The 15,618-nt window shown below is 43.0% G+C and overlaps 2 protein-coding genes and 1 long non-coding RNA gene across 6 annotated transcripts in view; 1 reads left to right on the top strand and 2 right to left on the bottom strand.

The window, feature by feature from the left end:
* LOC147241489 (phosphatidate phosphatase LPIN2-like) overlaps positions 1-8,793 on the bottom strand; it is a 14,303-nt gene extending 5,510 nt beyond the window's left edge. Inside the window, exons 1-9 of one of the 4 annotated variants that reach the window (XM_086192225.1) lie at positions 8,718-8,793; positions 3,068-3,268; positions 2,221-2,316; positions 1,828-2,111; positions 1,613-1,756; positions 1,373-1,499; positions 873-1,293; positions 462-561; positions 40-227 (exon numbers count right to left, since the gene is read on the bottom strand). In XM_086192225.1, the coding sequence (XP_086048351.1) occupies positions 40-227; positions 462-561; positions 873-1,293; positions 1,373-1,499; positions 1,613-1,756; positions 1,828-2,111; positions 2,221-2,316; positions 3,068-3,259 (1,552 nt within the window). In that variant the 5' untranslated portion in view covers positions 3,260-3,268; positions 8,718-8,793. Of the gene's footprint in view, positions 1-39; positions 228-461; positions 562-872; positions 1,294-1,372; positions 1,500-1,612; positions 1,757-1,827; positions 2,112-2,220; positions 2,317-3,067; positions 3,269-3,342; positions 3,657-3,708; positions 3,976-8,717 lie in introns of those variants that run through there. The other 3 variants (XM_086192226.1, XM_086192227.1, XM_086192224.1) reach the window with 3 other exon arrangements.
* LOC147241488 (uncharacterized) lies at positions 5,652-13,119 on the top strand. The gene is made up of 4 exons (XR_015111068.1): positions 5,652-5,696; positions 10,754-11,010; positions 11,784-11,913; positions 12,301-13,119. It is a non-coding gene; the product is annotated as an uncharacterized LOC147241488 (long non-coding RNA).
* myom1b (myomesin 1b) overlaps positions 12,504-15,618 on the bottom strand; it is a 25,038-nt gene continuing 21,923 nt past the window's right edge. The window contains exons 32-38 of the mRNA XM_086192223.1: positions 15,503-15,541; positions 15,315-15,420; positions 14,744-14,907; positions 14,586-14,622; positions 14,406-14,428; positions 14,067-14,122; positions 12,504-13,968 (exon numbers count right to left, since the gene is read on the bottom strand). Coding sequence (XP_086048349.1) covers positions 13,708-13,968; positions 14,067-14,122; positions 14,406-14,428; positions 14,586-14,622; positions 14,744-14,907; positions 15,315-15,420; positions 15,503-15,541 — 686 coding nt within the window. The 3' untranslated portion in view covers positions 12,504-13,707. The remainder of the gene's footprint in view (positions 13,969-14,066; positions 14,123-14,405; positions 14,429-14,585; positions 14,623-14,743; positions 14,908-15,314; positions 15,421-15,502; positions 15,542-15,618) is intronic.

Here is a 15,618-nt window from a genome sequence, read left to right as displayed (position 1 = left end):
GACACCTCCGACCAGCGGCCGCAGCTGACCAACATTTACCTTTACATATCTCTGAGTTCTCGCCGACTCCACCACAGAGCGACAGGGTGACATCAGGCAGGTCGCCAGCTGAGTCCGACAGACACTCTGTGCCGCTGTCGGCGGCGGCGCTCCCCACCGACTGAGGTGACTGGGAACCAGAGTGCTGCCCCATCTCAACCCAGTGCTTCGGAACCGTCTCAGACTCACTGCAACATAACCGGGAAGATGGTCGCGTTACACACCAGAAAAATCCAGCAAAATAAATAATTTGTTGCTTTTAATTATTCAAAATACACACAAAGCAAACATGGATACTTGTCAGAACTACTGTAATACACACCCCTTGTAACTTCACAAGTTAAACCTGCATGCAGTAACTACAGTTTGATGGTTTAAGGAGGCAGGAAGCATTTATCTCATGGGCCGTGACGGGTTTGTACCTTTTCGGGAAATACCGAGCAACAACGTGAGGCTCGAGCGCGTTCAGATCGTCCAGGTAAATATCTTCAGGTCCCTGATGTTGGCTCCTCTTCCTCACACCTTTTATAACAAACAAGACAAGTCTATTGAGAAAAAGCTGACTTCAGTTTTTTTTTTCACTTCCTGTTTTTTTAACAGGCGTGTGAGGATGCAGAACATTCTCAGACGCGGAACATGAAGTCAAAGCCCAAACAGAAACCACATCCTTCCTGTTTAACTCAGTAGATTATCACATACTGTAATCCGTAGTTTTAGGAACCTTCTCATGTCATTAAGGATTCAAAATGTCAAACAGAACCTTCTATAAATATCTAGAACATCATTCATACGTTAAAGAACACGATGTCGAAGTGTGAGGGAACTTTTGGTACCTCTCCTGTTGTTGGGCGAGTCGGTGGGTTTGGAGAAAGCTCTTAAATCAGGACACACAGCTGCTGAGTCTGAGTTCCTGCTGCCGCTGTCTCTGTGGCTGGGCGGTGAAGATGTCCACCTGGCCTTGCGGACAGATTCCGAGCCACTCCGACATGCAGCGGATGAAAAGCTGACGTCTGAAATGCCCGGCTGGTGCTGGGCGCTGCTTGTGTCAGAGACGGAACAACCAGTCTGTGCTGAAGCTTCAGGGGGCGGTGGTTTGACTGTCCGAGGCTCTGGTTTAACAATACTGCAGACTGGATCTGTGTGTCCCCCTTCTCTTGTCTCCTCCTCTATGGCCTCTGAGCTCAAGATGACCCGGAAATGTGTGTTCTCAGAGGGTGTGATGGTCAACGTCTTGGGGTCTGATTTTTTCATGACCTGGAACCAAAAACAGGGCCCTCAATATCATGTCTAGCTTGGGAGATGGATCCTGCAGCGCTAGCCCATGATCCCCTACCCTGGTGGATTCGGGAAACTCTCCCCAGGTCCACTGCATGTGGGACTCGGCTCTGAGCAGACTCTCTGAGGGTTTCACCATCAGTTCCGAGTCACTCTTGGGAGACGTGGGCTCGGATGTCTCCCTGCTGTAAGCAAAGAAGCACATTTCCGTTGACTCAGCTGTCGTGTGCTTTGTTTCACAACACTCATGTTTTGTTTAACTCGACTGCAACTTAAGCTTCTGTCTGCTTGGACGAACAATGTAAATACTGGGATAGAGCTGTACTCTGTGCAAGGAGACCAGTCCCCATCAGAGAACGGGTAGCTGTCCCACTCCAGGGCGGCGAGGGGGGAATGTTGCTTCTGCTCTCTATTGTCCTTCATCGCTGAGACTGAAGATGCCCTGAAGACACGGAACATTCAATTAACTAAATGCTTTCAGCGAAAATGTTCAAATATATCGGATCCACTTACCAACCATTGTGAGCGTTTTGCTCCTCATCTGAACTGAGCTCACAGATCTCCAGCTCCCCCCCAACTGGAGTGGTTTGCTCCTCTTTGCGATGTTCGCCCTTGTGCTTCCTCCTACGTCTCTTCTTCTTCTTGCCGGTTGTTTGGAGGTTGGAAGAGGGCAGGTCTTCTGGATTTACTGCCTGGCTGATCTCTCCTGCTGACCCTCCACTTCTGGGCTCTCTACTCCTGAAGAGAGCTTCTTCTGTGGGGATGGGCGAGGTCACCAGGTGGGCTGGGACGACCTCCTGTTTACAGAAGAAGCTCAGTGAGAAGGGCTGAAGAAATGCGAGGTTCTACTCAGAGGAGAAAACTTGGAAGTCTTTTTTATTTCCCATCACTGCCTACAATACCTACATTTTTCAGCTCTGTCTCCTGGACAAAAAACGCCTCTCCATTGTCTCCGAGCTTCATGTGCAACTCCACAGGTTCCCCATTGATTTCTATGTCAATCTGCAGAATCACACAACGTTCTCCTTTAGCACGTTCCAGGTCACCGCGTTCTCCTCGGTGGACCTCAGCAGGCTTTAATAAGGCTTATTTACAACAGCGACAACATCAGTGGACAATAAAACTCCCTGATGGAAAGTGTGTCACAGATCTACCTGCTTGTGCAAGGCATGCTGTACAAGCCTATTCATGAATTAAAGAAATAGGATTTAGTCAAGGCTGCCCCTGGATGGAGGAATGCAGATTGCAGATTGAAAAAAAAAGAGCCTGCGAGGTTAATTTGATACGAGGTCAACATCAAACTCAGCTTGTATCATCAGCTGACCAACCAGTCGTTTCCTTCCGTCTTCTGATAAGTGGTAAAAAGGCGTGATTTTACCAGAGGTGAAACAAGTGCAAATCAGGAAATTTAAACTACAACTCCCATCAGTCTGCACACTTGATCTAACACTGGCAAACTGAATGTTCAGATTAACAAACTGCAACAAATGCTTTTAATAACTATTCCTTCCTGCTTTGTAGGTCAGTATCTAGTTCACGCAGTCGTGCTGCGAGGTCGTAACAAGTCCCTTTGCTACAAATCCAAATATTAATGTTGAGAGCATCGAGGTTCCTGTTTGCAGGAGAGGTGAAGTACAACATGATGCCATTCTAAAAAAGTTAAAGGACTTCAGTTGAAACCTGTAGTAAATGTTACACTGATTTGGGTTGCACAATGAAATATACATTTTAAAGTTAAAGTGCAGGTACTAACCACTTTCTCCCTGGAGCGTAGAACTCCCAGTTTTCCAAAGCGGACATGGAAAGGGGAACACTGGAAAGTCCCATCAGGCTGACGGACCACGATCACGTCGATGCAGCCCGACAGCGTGGCCTGGTTGATCCCCTTATACAGCTCCTTCACAGTCACCAGCACCTGGCCTGCCAGCTGCCCCACATAGTTCATCGTGTCCACCTGAACAGGAGAATGTACACGTATGTAACAACAGTCCATGTCATGTATGTTCATCTGAAAAAGTCATGTGTTACCGTCCTGTAACAATCTGCCCTGATTACATGCAGATTCCAGCGCACCCTGCTTTCTTTTGCTCTTACTGGCCCGGTGTCCTTGCAGTAAGCGTTCCTGTTGTTCAGAATAGTCTACGGAGGAAATGCACGCTGCTTCCTGAACACAGCGGCTGTCCCATTTTCCTGAAAAGCACCCTGAGCTGATCAAAACTTAATTACAACCTCGATTCCAGCAACAAGGCTGCTGCAAACCAGAGTGAAGAGGAGGAGGTGCGAGCGTAAGAGGAGCTCAAGTTGTTTTCAGACCGACTATTCCGTGATAAAACACGACAAACATAGGCAGATAAACTGAAGTTTGAGGAATTCTGACAAAGAAACAGAACAAACCTTAAAATATGCCCAAAACAAGTCTCAAAGGTCAAAGCTTTCGCTTGTGCTACCCACATTCATGCTTCTAAAGTACATCCTCCCACCGAGTGCAAGAAGCGCGTAGCAGAAAGCTGTAAAGTACTGAACAGCAAGGAAGATTAAAGCAGACTAACTGAGCTGCACCTCGGGTTACTGACTTGTTAGCGCTTCGTAATGAGGCTAGAATGATTGCAGGTCAACATGTCAAGCGTCAGAAAACACGTGAATCAAGTATTATGTAAATCAGGACCATGAGCTGCCCCCCAAAAATACACACACACACACACACACACACACACACGCACTCATTAAATGCTTATGTAAAATATAACCAAGGAAATAATGTCTGTGGTGCAACTTTTTAGCCGTAAAAGTAAAAAGTACACAACATATTTACATGCAATGCAACAGGGATCACTGATAAAATCATTTAACATTGCAGATAAATCTTTCTGAACTGTTTCTTTCAAATGGTTTTACAAGTGTGGCAACGGGGGACAAACCCAAAAGGCCGCTTTACTGCTAACTGTGAGTGCAAAAAGCGCTTTATATTTCGAAATTTTTAGTGTAAAATGTTCCTAAAAGAATTAAAATTATCAAAAGAATGGGATGAAATAACACCTCTGATGTCATGTCGAAGACGTCACTGTGTTGTGCTGCAAAGAAACTAAGGTTAGCATGCTAACCAGCTAGCACCAACGAGTGAGTTCCCGTAGCAACCCCCCTGCTCTCAGTCTAACAGGACAGGGTGAAGCTGCTGAGAAACAACTTCATGTTGCAAAGAAACAAAGAGGAAAACCTTGTTCAGACCATTTAACACGTATCTTCAGCTAACGATGAAAACAAATCAAAGGGAAAAACTTTGATTGAGCTAAGGCAGCTAAGCTAAGCTAGCAGAGCTGAGCGGGCAAATGGCCACATTTGAAGATCAGAGGAAAGCAATGTTTTCTTGACCAAATCTCAGAGTTTAAGGTGAAATTTGTTTATTCTTGTCTTACGTTCAGTTTGTTGTTCCCTTTGTTTAGAACTGAGAAAGTTTAATGTGACGCAAAGAAAATCTAAATCTGTTTGGGGGCCTAAATGAAGTCAGTTATCCAAATTGATCACAGGGCACATGAATGCATCAGGTTTAAGTCCCTGTAGGTCTTTGTAATCAATATTCCTAACACACGTATAACTGTGTTCTAACGGTTCAAACCGAACCAGAGCTTCATACCAGCGGGATGGACTTTCACCTCTCAGTCTCTTAAGACCAGCAGCCACTAAACCAGCAAACCTGATGCACTGAAACAGCAGGAGGCAGAAAAAAGAAAACAAAACAAAAAAACAGACCGCAAACCCTCATCCACTGAGAACAAAGACTTCCAGGTGCATGTTACGCTACACAGCTGCTGTGGGCGATATGAGTCACAACATCCCACGTTAGAGATGAACAATTTCGTTACCTGTGGAAGGCTTGGGTTATTAAGTTGTGCATGATGTAGCTGTAGTAAAAGTATCTGATGAAGTACCCTGATTTGTGAGGTAATGAATATTTTTAGGGAATTACTTAAATTACAATTTACTGTACATTGATATCACTACAACAGACCTCTGCAAAGTTTTTTTCTTCCTACGGATCTGCGCCAGACATTAATGTGTTCTGTCTTGTTGTGGTGCTCGTCTTCCAAAATCTGTGCTGTGGAAAACGGTTAGAAACTAAGAGTTCACCCGAGCCGAGGACTCAACTAGATTTTCCAACATTCCAAGTTTAAGTCATATTCATTTTGTCTGAACATAACAAAGACAAGCACCTGCTAAATGAGTCTAACCAGCACCTAAACTCACCAGAGTCCACGGTGGCTTCAGGTGCAGCCGCCGGTCCTGCTGCTCTACAGTGACCCTCCCTGAGAGCTCCATGAGACCCCCCCCCCCCCCCAGCAGGACTAACCAGGAGAACCGGGACTGAGGCTGGTTTCTAAGCTGAGGTAAGGCCTCCTGTCCTCAGCAACCCAGGTCCTCCTACAAAACCCCTCTGACTAAGCACAAACACTCAGAGGGAAAATGACCCCCAGCCTGAGCCCCTTACACAACCGCTCTCAGCAGCAGCACCATCCAGTGCTGGAAAAGTCTCCATAGAGAACGCAGTTTTAATACCTGGGATGTTTGAAGAGCACCAGCACCATTTCCTCCTCCACGCAGGACAAATGGTGCAAGATCAGCATGCTAACATGTAGCAGTCAAGACTGTCGATGCTACAGTGCGTGAGTGCAGGTGAAGGTGACACTTCAGGGGTCAGCTGCTGAAACTAAGCAGGAATCAGCCTCTGGAGACCACAACAGTTCTGAATTGACTAGAGTGGAACTCCTGCAGTAGCTCTCTGTCCCAGAGTGTTACTGAACAGAGTCCCGGCCTGTTTTGCCCCCGGTGAACTGCGGCCCACTGTTGAGTGAAAGTGGACAAAGCAGAAGTGTCTAGATGAGAGCCGTGAGCTGTGATGGCGGCGGCGGCGGCTGCTGCTGCTGCGGGGTCACCCCTCTCCACCGGGCTGACTCTGCACTCCACATGTCTGCATGACAACCAAACTCACTCAGAGCCTCATACACCTCTCACACTCCAAGTAGCATATGATAATAGCCTGCAGATTTACAAGCCATAGTGTGTGGGCCTGTACTTTATGAAAGGAACATACCAACTTTTGGGAAATATGCTTATTGTCCATTTTTTAGAGCCAGACTAGCACAGTTATACCCTTCTCTCTCTCCTCTGTGTGCATTTTGGAGCTCCAGACTTCCACCAGTTTAGCTTAGCTTAGCTTAGCTAATGAAAGCTAGCAGTGGGTCACGAGACAAAGCCATCTCAAATCTCACCAAATACAGTTTGATCCAAAATGGTCTTTCCCTGCATTAAGAGCGATATGGTTGTGTTTTACATTCACTGCGTAAAAAACTGTGAAATTACAATATGCTGTTAAATTAGAGTCAGACACATACCCCGGAACTACTTTCCTGGCCAGGCGCAGTGATTTGATGCAGCGCCTCAAAAGCCGCCTTTAAACATCAGACAAAAAACAAACATCTGTTGGCAACTACAACCGAGACTCTTCCAATTAAGGAGGCTAGAATCAAAATGAAGTGTTTAAATGCAACTTATTTTGTAAATAAGCCATTTAAAAATTAAATTATCATCAATTATTAACAGCAATCAAACATTTTATGATTTCAATGGTCAAGAAAGAATTAAATAAAGACTGACCCACTAAAAAGAAACTGTTTCGGTATGTGCTTTTGTCCACTTAACGCCACCAACACGTTGAAATTGAGACTTTTGCAGGGATCATAAGATGGAGTTCATTTTTATTACTTAGTAATATTTCACCAAATGAATTAGGATTGCACTGAAGCAGGATCTTGATGTCATCCTGCAATGTTCTGGATACAATATGATTAGACTGAGCCATGACACTCTCTGGGGTGAGTTGTTAAGAAGTGTTAATCCTGTTTACCAGATTAGGACAAATCTAGCTTTCACTGTCTCGGCATGTTTGTCCCTCTCACTACGTCCAACGTGATCCCGCGTCTGCCAGCGTTGTGTGGACCAGCCTTTTTTTTTTTTTCTCTCGCTCTCTCTTTTCATTCAATCTCAACCACAAGCCATGTTCAGTAACCACTTCCTCCTTTTTAGACATGCGACTCATGACTGACAGAAACAAGGGGAAACACACCTGCAACAATGACTGCTTGTTTTGTCCTACTAACATTAAAAAAAACAATCGCCTTAAAAAAAGAGAGCGAATTCGCTGATAACATTTGAGAAGAATCTTGAGCGTTTTTATGAAAAGTAAGCAAGAAGATGCTCACCACTTCCTCGATGAGGTTTAGGTTTATTACTCAACCAAAACATCTGTGTGAAACGCATCATCATCATCATCATCATCATCATCACATCATCTGCAAAAATACGAGGAAGAATTTCCACGTAGAAAAGTTTACAGCAGCGCCGCCACTGAAAGTAAGATGTTAACGCCACTGTAATGTATGGACGTACTTATCAGAATTTGTAAGTAGAAAATACTGAATCAACAGAATTGAAATGTCAGGGGTTTTTTTTTAACGGTATTGTTCCTCATATTTCATTATAACCAGGATAAGACAAGATAACCCTTTATTCGTCCCACAGTGGGGAAATTGGCAGGTGACACCTCAGATGTTCGCAGAAGCATTTGAATGACTTGTTACTGTTGAATTACTAGTTTCAATACACTGGGGCACAACCGAATTCAGTATTGATACAATTCAGTATGGGTTCCACACTGGGAGATATCAGTCCTCATACAGCTTGTTGAAGAACCTTCAGATATTCCTTATATAAAAGCATGTTGATCATTAACCCCCAAATGATATTTCTAAGAAATCATTCACCTTGTGAGGTTTTAGGGACGTAATTTCGAAATTCTTGCAGAAAACCTGAATACGTTTTCACTGAGAACCGTTTGTATCATAAGCAGATCTAGCAACCTATATTTTTTAGAACTGTTACTTCTTGCACGCACCGTGTTGGATAAGTTTTACTGCGGTATTAAGAGCGACGGGGAACGATCCAGTAAGCTATGACTGCTCTGTTCATCGTAAAAAGAAACAAAAAGAAAAAAATGCACACGTGCACGAGTCAGATGTCAAACATCCAGGTAAACACTTTAGTTTCCTGGACCAATGAGGCGTTTGAGGACACAGTCTAGCTTGAGAGACATTTCTGGTTTTGTGAATTGGAGCATTCCGTCGTGGCATGAATGCGTAAGAACGCAAATAAATACATGTTAATCGATAGACATCCGCTGTCACAGTTCTAGAAAAGAAAAGCCATATTTAGAGTCCAGGTGGATTTACAGGAAGCTAAATTATTCTTTAGAGAGCTTTAAAGAACGTAGACGCGCAGTCACGTGAATAAACGAGTTGTTTTTAGAGACATTTTCTATCGTCCGAGTAGAGAGACTGATTAGGTCATCCTACCTGCAGGAGTAGAGGCAGTCAGCCGGTTCCCTCCGTCAATCACACACCGACACACACACGCACACACACAAACACACCGCTACTGCTGCTGAGAGCTGAGCCCCGTACACCACGTGACCGTGCGTCATTGCCACGCACGAAGACACGCACGGTTAGGTCAATTATTAAGGTCAGTTAAAGAGATTTAGAGTAACAGGACAAGTGATAATTATTATTACTATTATTTTATGATGAAGTTCAGTTATTGGAACTAGAACATTTCCAAACTGAATATTTTTTATAATGTTCATAATTTTAAAGGCGCTGTGTGTAGAATTTGCCGGATTAAATTCATTCACTGGGTTGTCCAAACAAATTTTTAAAAAGTACATGTAATCTAACTTTTTCTTTAATTAAAAAGGGCCTGCTTTTACATACTGTATGTTTGTGTCATGGCAACCATATTGAATAGGAATATTTTTTTGGTATTCCTATTCATATGGTTGCCACTGACAAAACCACCTGATTATGTAACCAAAAGCCAGTCCCTCAATTCTACTTAAGAAAAGGTTTAGAATACATGTACTTTCCTTAAAAATCTTGCCTTCTGGAACCCAGTGACTGAATTCTAATCCGGACAAATCTACACAAGAGCTTTAAAATTTATCGAACATTATAACAAAAATATTCAGCTTAGGACAGCTTCTAGGTCAATAACTGAATCATAATAAATAATAGTATAATAATTATCACTTGTCTGTTACTCTAAATCTCTTTAACCTGACCCTTAATAATTGACCTAACGTGGTGTCTTGTGCGTGGCAATGACGCACGGTCACGTGGTTGTACGGGGCTCAGCTCTACATATGTGTGTGTGTGTGTGTGTGTGTGTATGCATTCAAGCTACAAGACTTGAACACCAACAGATCAAATTCACCTTTAACATTCAGCAAAGAAGTTAAATCAATGGTGCACAGCGGCAGCACTGACCGCTTCTTTTCACTGCACTGTTCTCTGCAGCTGACCGCTACACCTTGTTAACTTGAATTATTTCTGCTTTGTTTCACCCGAAGAATTTCTCCTGCTCACTTTGTTCCACCCTCCGACAGGCCTGGACCCTCTCATGTTCGACTGTAACGAGTCAGAGGAGTCAATGAAACAATTGCTATCAGCACTTTTATTCAAGGAAATATGATGAGAAAAAATACGCATGTAAACAAATTTTCCAAATCAGTATTGAAATCTGACCGATGTTATGGATAAATTGGAGCTCCTTCCAAAGGAAAGTTATTTTCTCTGAAATATCATGAATGTGGAATACTTGACAAGAGCAAACACAAATTGTTATACGTGAAAATACACCTAAAGTCCACATCAAACTTCTGGAATATTAACTTTCAGTTGCTGAGTACTTTTCTCAGTTTAACTGGTCTGTCTCGGCCTCTACTTCACGCTGCTCGCTGCTTCTGACTGAACAGACGCCGGCTGGTCAGCCACCTCTTCTGCTTGATCTGAACTTTTGGGTTCTTCAGTGTCTTTGGCTTTAATCTTCTCTTTTTTCTCCATCTCCGCTGCCTTACTTTTGCTCTCTTTGTTCTCTTCCGTCTTTTCTACAGGGTGTGCTTTAGATGTAGATCCTGCAAATGAACACAAAGATTTCTAAGGTTATGACATCACACAAATCGGTAGTGGCCCACCCTTTAAGGCAAATTAGGGTGCAGTCACACTGGGTGATACCTGCTGTGCCCAAGTTGTTTGTCAGAGGGGGGCTTCAGCACACTAGGGACTATGATTGAATGTAAATCCTGCCTTGAGGGATTCCTGACCACGTATCAGGCTCTAGTATGCTGTTCAGTAATGACATAAGTTTGCTCAAACCAGATCAGATCCAGAACAATGTGAACTCAGTCCAGTGGGAGACTAGGGAGGGGGCACAAGCTAAGCTGGCCAAGTCTGAATACACCCTAAGCGGCTCCGCAGCCCCCATACTTTGGACCCCAAGATGTATAAACCCATCTTAGCCTTCTCACCCTTTCTCTTCTGTGTTTTTGTTCCAGTTAAAGCGGTTTTCATCTTTGCCTTTGGAGTGTTGGGGTCGAACACCACATTGCCTTCTGCATCAGTGGAGTATGAAGTCACTCCTAAGTCAGGAGTTCCCTCTGTGACATCCAGCTGGGACAAGACAAATCAGACTTAGACCTCATCATGTGATCAAGCTCCGAAATTAAAATCGACCCTCACACCATCGACCGTAGAATGATGTCTGATACTTACCCAGGACGAGCGCTGAGGTCAGACCTACCACTCACTGCCAGTAAGGCTCCATTGCATCTTATCAAATATTTAAATATTCCTCACTTCATATGCTCCATTATTCAACATACAGTTGAGTCATGTTAGCTCCCTCACTTTCCTGGTAAACAGACTCCTTGTCACAAGACATTACACAGCTCAAATATCATAAAGTGATGTTACACAATGTGACAAGTGTCCCGCAGTTTAATGAGTCTTTTTACTTTCTATGCCGGGTTTACAAATTACTGGGTACAAATCCATGGTGACGGATTGGAAAGGGAAAGACATTAAAATAATTTTGCAAATCCATGAGCACAGTTTCTAAATTTGTGGGATGAATTTGCGGGCACAGATTTGTAAACCAAAAGAATTCAGATTTTAATTTTTCTGACACCAAGGCACGGGTTCCTAAAATGTAATCCCACTTGATAAAACCACATCCTTTTGCGTTAATCAGCGATAGTGATACTCTGTTGGTTTTAAAATGTGCTGCTGAATTTGAACATAAAGTTGAATGGCTCATTAGAGACATTTTTGAGTCAATTGGGATGCTGCTAAAGTGAAGATATCTCTTGAAATTAATTTGGCAACGGTGAGGAGTCGAAACAAGATGTAAAAACAGTAGCACATCATCAGCGTATCGTGAGCTTCACACAGCACTTTTACCCCAAAAATGATGTAGCAGTGGCACCAATTTGTCTTCTTTCCAGCCACTAAAAGCTCCACTTTTTTCACCAGCTCATTCTTAAATATATCAGTCTACTTTTAGAATTTTGTTGTTGTTGTTGCCAGGATAAACAAGGTGGGAACAAAGAGAACCATAAGAGTCGGCGTTGAAAACTTACCACCGAAGGCTAAAAACGACACCCGGATTCCACATCATTCATCTTTTACTGGACGCCCTCGCTTGCCTCCATCTCAAGTAAGTAATGGTACACACCGAATGTCTGAATAGTACTTCTTAAAACTACTTAATCAAGTCTGACACAAATAATCAGCTGTACTTCTTTATCCCCGTGCACTCCGCAGAACATTCTTGTTTCACGTCATCAGTATTTTCCAGTCAGAGAACCTCAATAAGGACCTGAGCCTGCTAATTCCCATGTTCTCTAAGGATAACCTGCAGTGTTCGTACTCATGAGATGATTACAAGCTAATAATGCAGTGATGTGATCGTACCATCAGATGACTAGACAAGAGGAAACAGCTCTAGTTTTCTATCGGTTACATAAAGTGATGCTTGATTATGCTGGTTTTGAGGTGAAGATCTTTTTTTTTTTTTTTCCATGTGGCACCAAAACAAATCAAGCCAACTTTACGTAACCCTACCAATCTGGATCAGGGTTGGATTACGGTAGAGAGGGGTCCATGCTGGTGGTGCTGGATCTTCAGGGACTCGGAGTCTACAGAAATCAGGACTGGGAGTGAAAGAGGGAAGACTGGACTGAAAAGGAAGAGTGAAGGAGGTGAAGGAGGTTTCACACCAAAAAGTGATACAACTGAAAGAGGAAGTGGGGAAGTCCATGCTTGTTTTTTTTTTATTAGTCTCATCAGGGAGTAAGGGGAACAGGAAGCAATGCGACAGTGATTAACAGTCTTTCATTATCATGACATTATTATCATCATCACAAGTGAAGGTGACGTTGAACGGGTCACTAGGAAGGACGGAGGGGAGCTCAGTGAGCCGACAGCGGTTGACTACACACAGGGACAATGGAAGTGATTCCATGGCAACAAAATACAAAGTGATGAAGTGTGAAGAAATGAAATGCACAATAAAACAGGACACAATGGATGATCACGTGAAATGTCATACACGGTATTACAGCACCATGTATTAGCCCATTTGCTACAACGTTTTTATGCAAATTAATTGGATGCAAAATAATGTAAATTTTTTTTTTTTGGCCATTTAACTTGGGTGAGATTTTTTTAAATTTTATTTTATTTTAAACAGGTAGAATTTAACCACCGTTCGAGAAATTTCTCAAGCTATCGCTGGGCAGAGTTATAAAATTATGGGATCAAATCAAAGAAAATACAGATCATTTATGGATAATCTAAGACAGTCAAATGCCAGGCAGGACGCTTTTGATTTTAGTCGTTTTTGCATGAAGATGTAGCTCATTCAGCCACGTTGAGCTGTTTATCTTCCTCTACCCAAGGAAGTCACGTGACCCCCTTTGGCAAAAGTTTGTCTTTTTCAGGCTGTTACTCTTGAGAACAGAATTCATGGATTGATGAGAAAAAAAGAGCCTGACAAAACTCCCTGAAAACAGAAAGCGCTTTTGAAAAATGGTTGGCAGATGATTTGTAGCAAATGGGATAAAACATGTGTAAAATGTGGCTTTTAATAAACATTCTGAACTAATTTCGTGATTTCTTGGACTTGAGTTGCATCCCGTCACCACAACAAAACTATCAGTGTTTTCTTTAAGTACTTTCTTGCTTCAGTGACAGCTTTTCACAAACTACATTAAATTTGTGTGTGTGGATAAAGTCACAAGGGCCTTGCATTCCACAAACTGTGGATCTTTTACGTGTTCAAGTTCCAACTCTTGACGGTTTAAGAGTCGTATTTTCAGCACCTCTAGAATCGATTTATTTCTACAGAAAACATTAAACATCCTCAAACTTTTTTTTTTTGTAGTTCAACTGTTTCCAGCATCTTTTTTTTTTCATTTATACATATTTACGAAGAGATTTTGGACCGCTTTTATTTTTTCTTGCTGCCCGGCTCTTCAGGGTTGAAGACACTTACGGTGAAGTCCGCGCTCTCTGTGCCGAACTTGTTCTTCACCAGGATGCTGTACTTGCCCGTGTCTGACGAGTTCACGGCGGTGATGGTGAAGCTGGCAAACTTGCCCGATGAAAACTTGAGGATGCAGTGGTCATCAGACGTGAGCCCCTTTTCGTTTTTCAACCAGGTGACCTCTGGGACGGGGTCGCCCGAGATATTGCAGGTAAGATTGAGGGCCTGGGACACAACACACACACACACGCACACGCCAATGATATTAACTACAATTACGTTTATACACAAGGTCATTCTGTGCAGTAAAACAAACAGTTTACCTTGCCCTCCTGGATGGTGACAACATCTGGCAGACCTCCTGCCACTCGAGCACGGCCTGAAAATGCAAAAAACCTCAATAAGCCAACAATGTACCTTTAGCACCGACAAAAAAAATGAATAAATGAGAAAATCAGCAGATGCCAACTCATTAGAAATCTCTCACAGGAGCAACACTAAGCAAACAAAATAGAATCATTTTGATTTTATAAGTTAAAACTGTTTATTATATGAGATTATATGAGCATTTGTTTTCACTTGTGAGGATAGCCGGCCTTTAAATGAGCCAGTGAAACCTGAACTATGAACAGAAAGTAAGAATCCAGTAGTTTGTCACTTACTTCTCTCTGCAATAGCAGCAGCTCTGAAGAGGTTAAAGAAGAAAAAAAAAAACGGATCAAAATGTGAAAGTCAGAAATGAAACTCAAAACATTCATTATACATTTCCTCAAAACCAAAAGAAAAACTGTGTTTATGCGGAACAGTGAGGGAATCCCGGAGCCGGTACGAAAGATACTCACTTGAGTCTCTTGAATTCTGCGAAAGCGTCATCAAATGCTGCAAAACAAAAGCAGGTCGTAAGAAGCAGAATCATATCGATGATGTCACACAATCTGTAAAACACCACAAAGGAAGAAAGAACAGCAACGGTATTCAGTCAGAAATCTGATCCTCTCACCTTGACCAGCCAGCTCGACCGTCCTCCTCAGGCCGCCCTTCCCATCGTTGAACTCGATGGCGTATTTGCCCATGTCTTTCTCTGTGGGCTCGGAGATCTGCAGCCACAGCTGATCTCCCACCACACCGCTCTTGATACGGTCAGAGAAGGCGATGGCTGAATCTCTGTCGGGGAGAACGTGACAGACTTACAGAGAGTCTGAGACGTAGACACACAACACATGAACCTCCTACTGTTTTCTCCTGTTACAAAGTTGTTGTTGTTGTTGTTTTCAGGCGGTTTCTCCTCATTTAGATGGAGGATGTTGAATTGAGTCTAAAACCCAGAAATTTGACCTTTTAACGCCTAAATCTTTTCAGTTCATCCTTGAGTTAAAATGGAGCTGTGTTCCAAATTTGAATAAATTCCCTCGAGGCTGGGTCGGACAGATGACCTGTAGACACGATGCCTTCGGTCCTGCACCAATACAGACACAACATTTCTAAAAGACCTTAGAAATTTATGGTCCTCACATTGTAATATACTCTAGAAACAGATGCAACACACATTAGGGTGCCAACAGAGGACCCACTTGTAATGCCACGTGACTTGGAGCAAATCGTTGTAGTAGCTGACGAAGGTGTAGATCCGAATGCCCTCGTCTGTGCTGGTGATCTTCAGTGGTGTGGAGGAATTGGCTGAAAGTGAAAAACAACAAGTCACCCAAGTGTTTCTTTTGCTAAGAGACAAATTCCTAATCAATGGTTCGTCAACACTTACCGATATAGCCAAAAACTTCGTTCATCAAGTCCTTGAAAGCTGAAAGAAAATGAGGTTTGATCACCCAGGGTGAAAAAGTTGCAGCACTCGATGTGTCTGTTGGTGAGTTATTCTGG

This window comes from Aulostomus chinensis, chromosome 21 (genome assembly GCF_037954235.1).
Source record: "Aulostomus chinensis isolate RoL2024-O1b breed Wild chromosome 21, RoL_Achi_v1.0, whole genome shotgun sequence".
NCBI lineage: Eukaryota > Metazoa > Chordata > Actinopteri > Syngnathiformes > Aulostomidae > Aulostomus > Aulostomus chinensis.
This window is presented reverse-complemented; position numbering and strand designations above follow the sequence as displayed.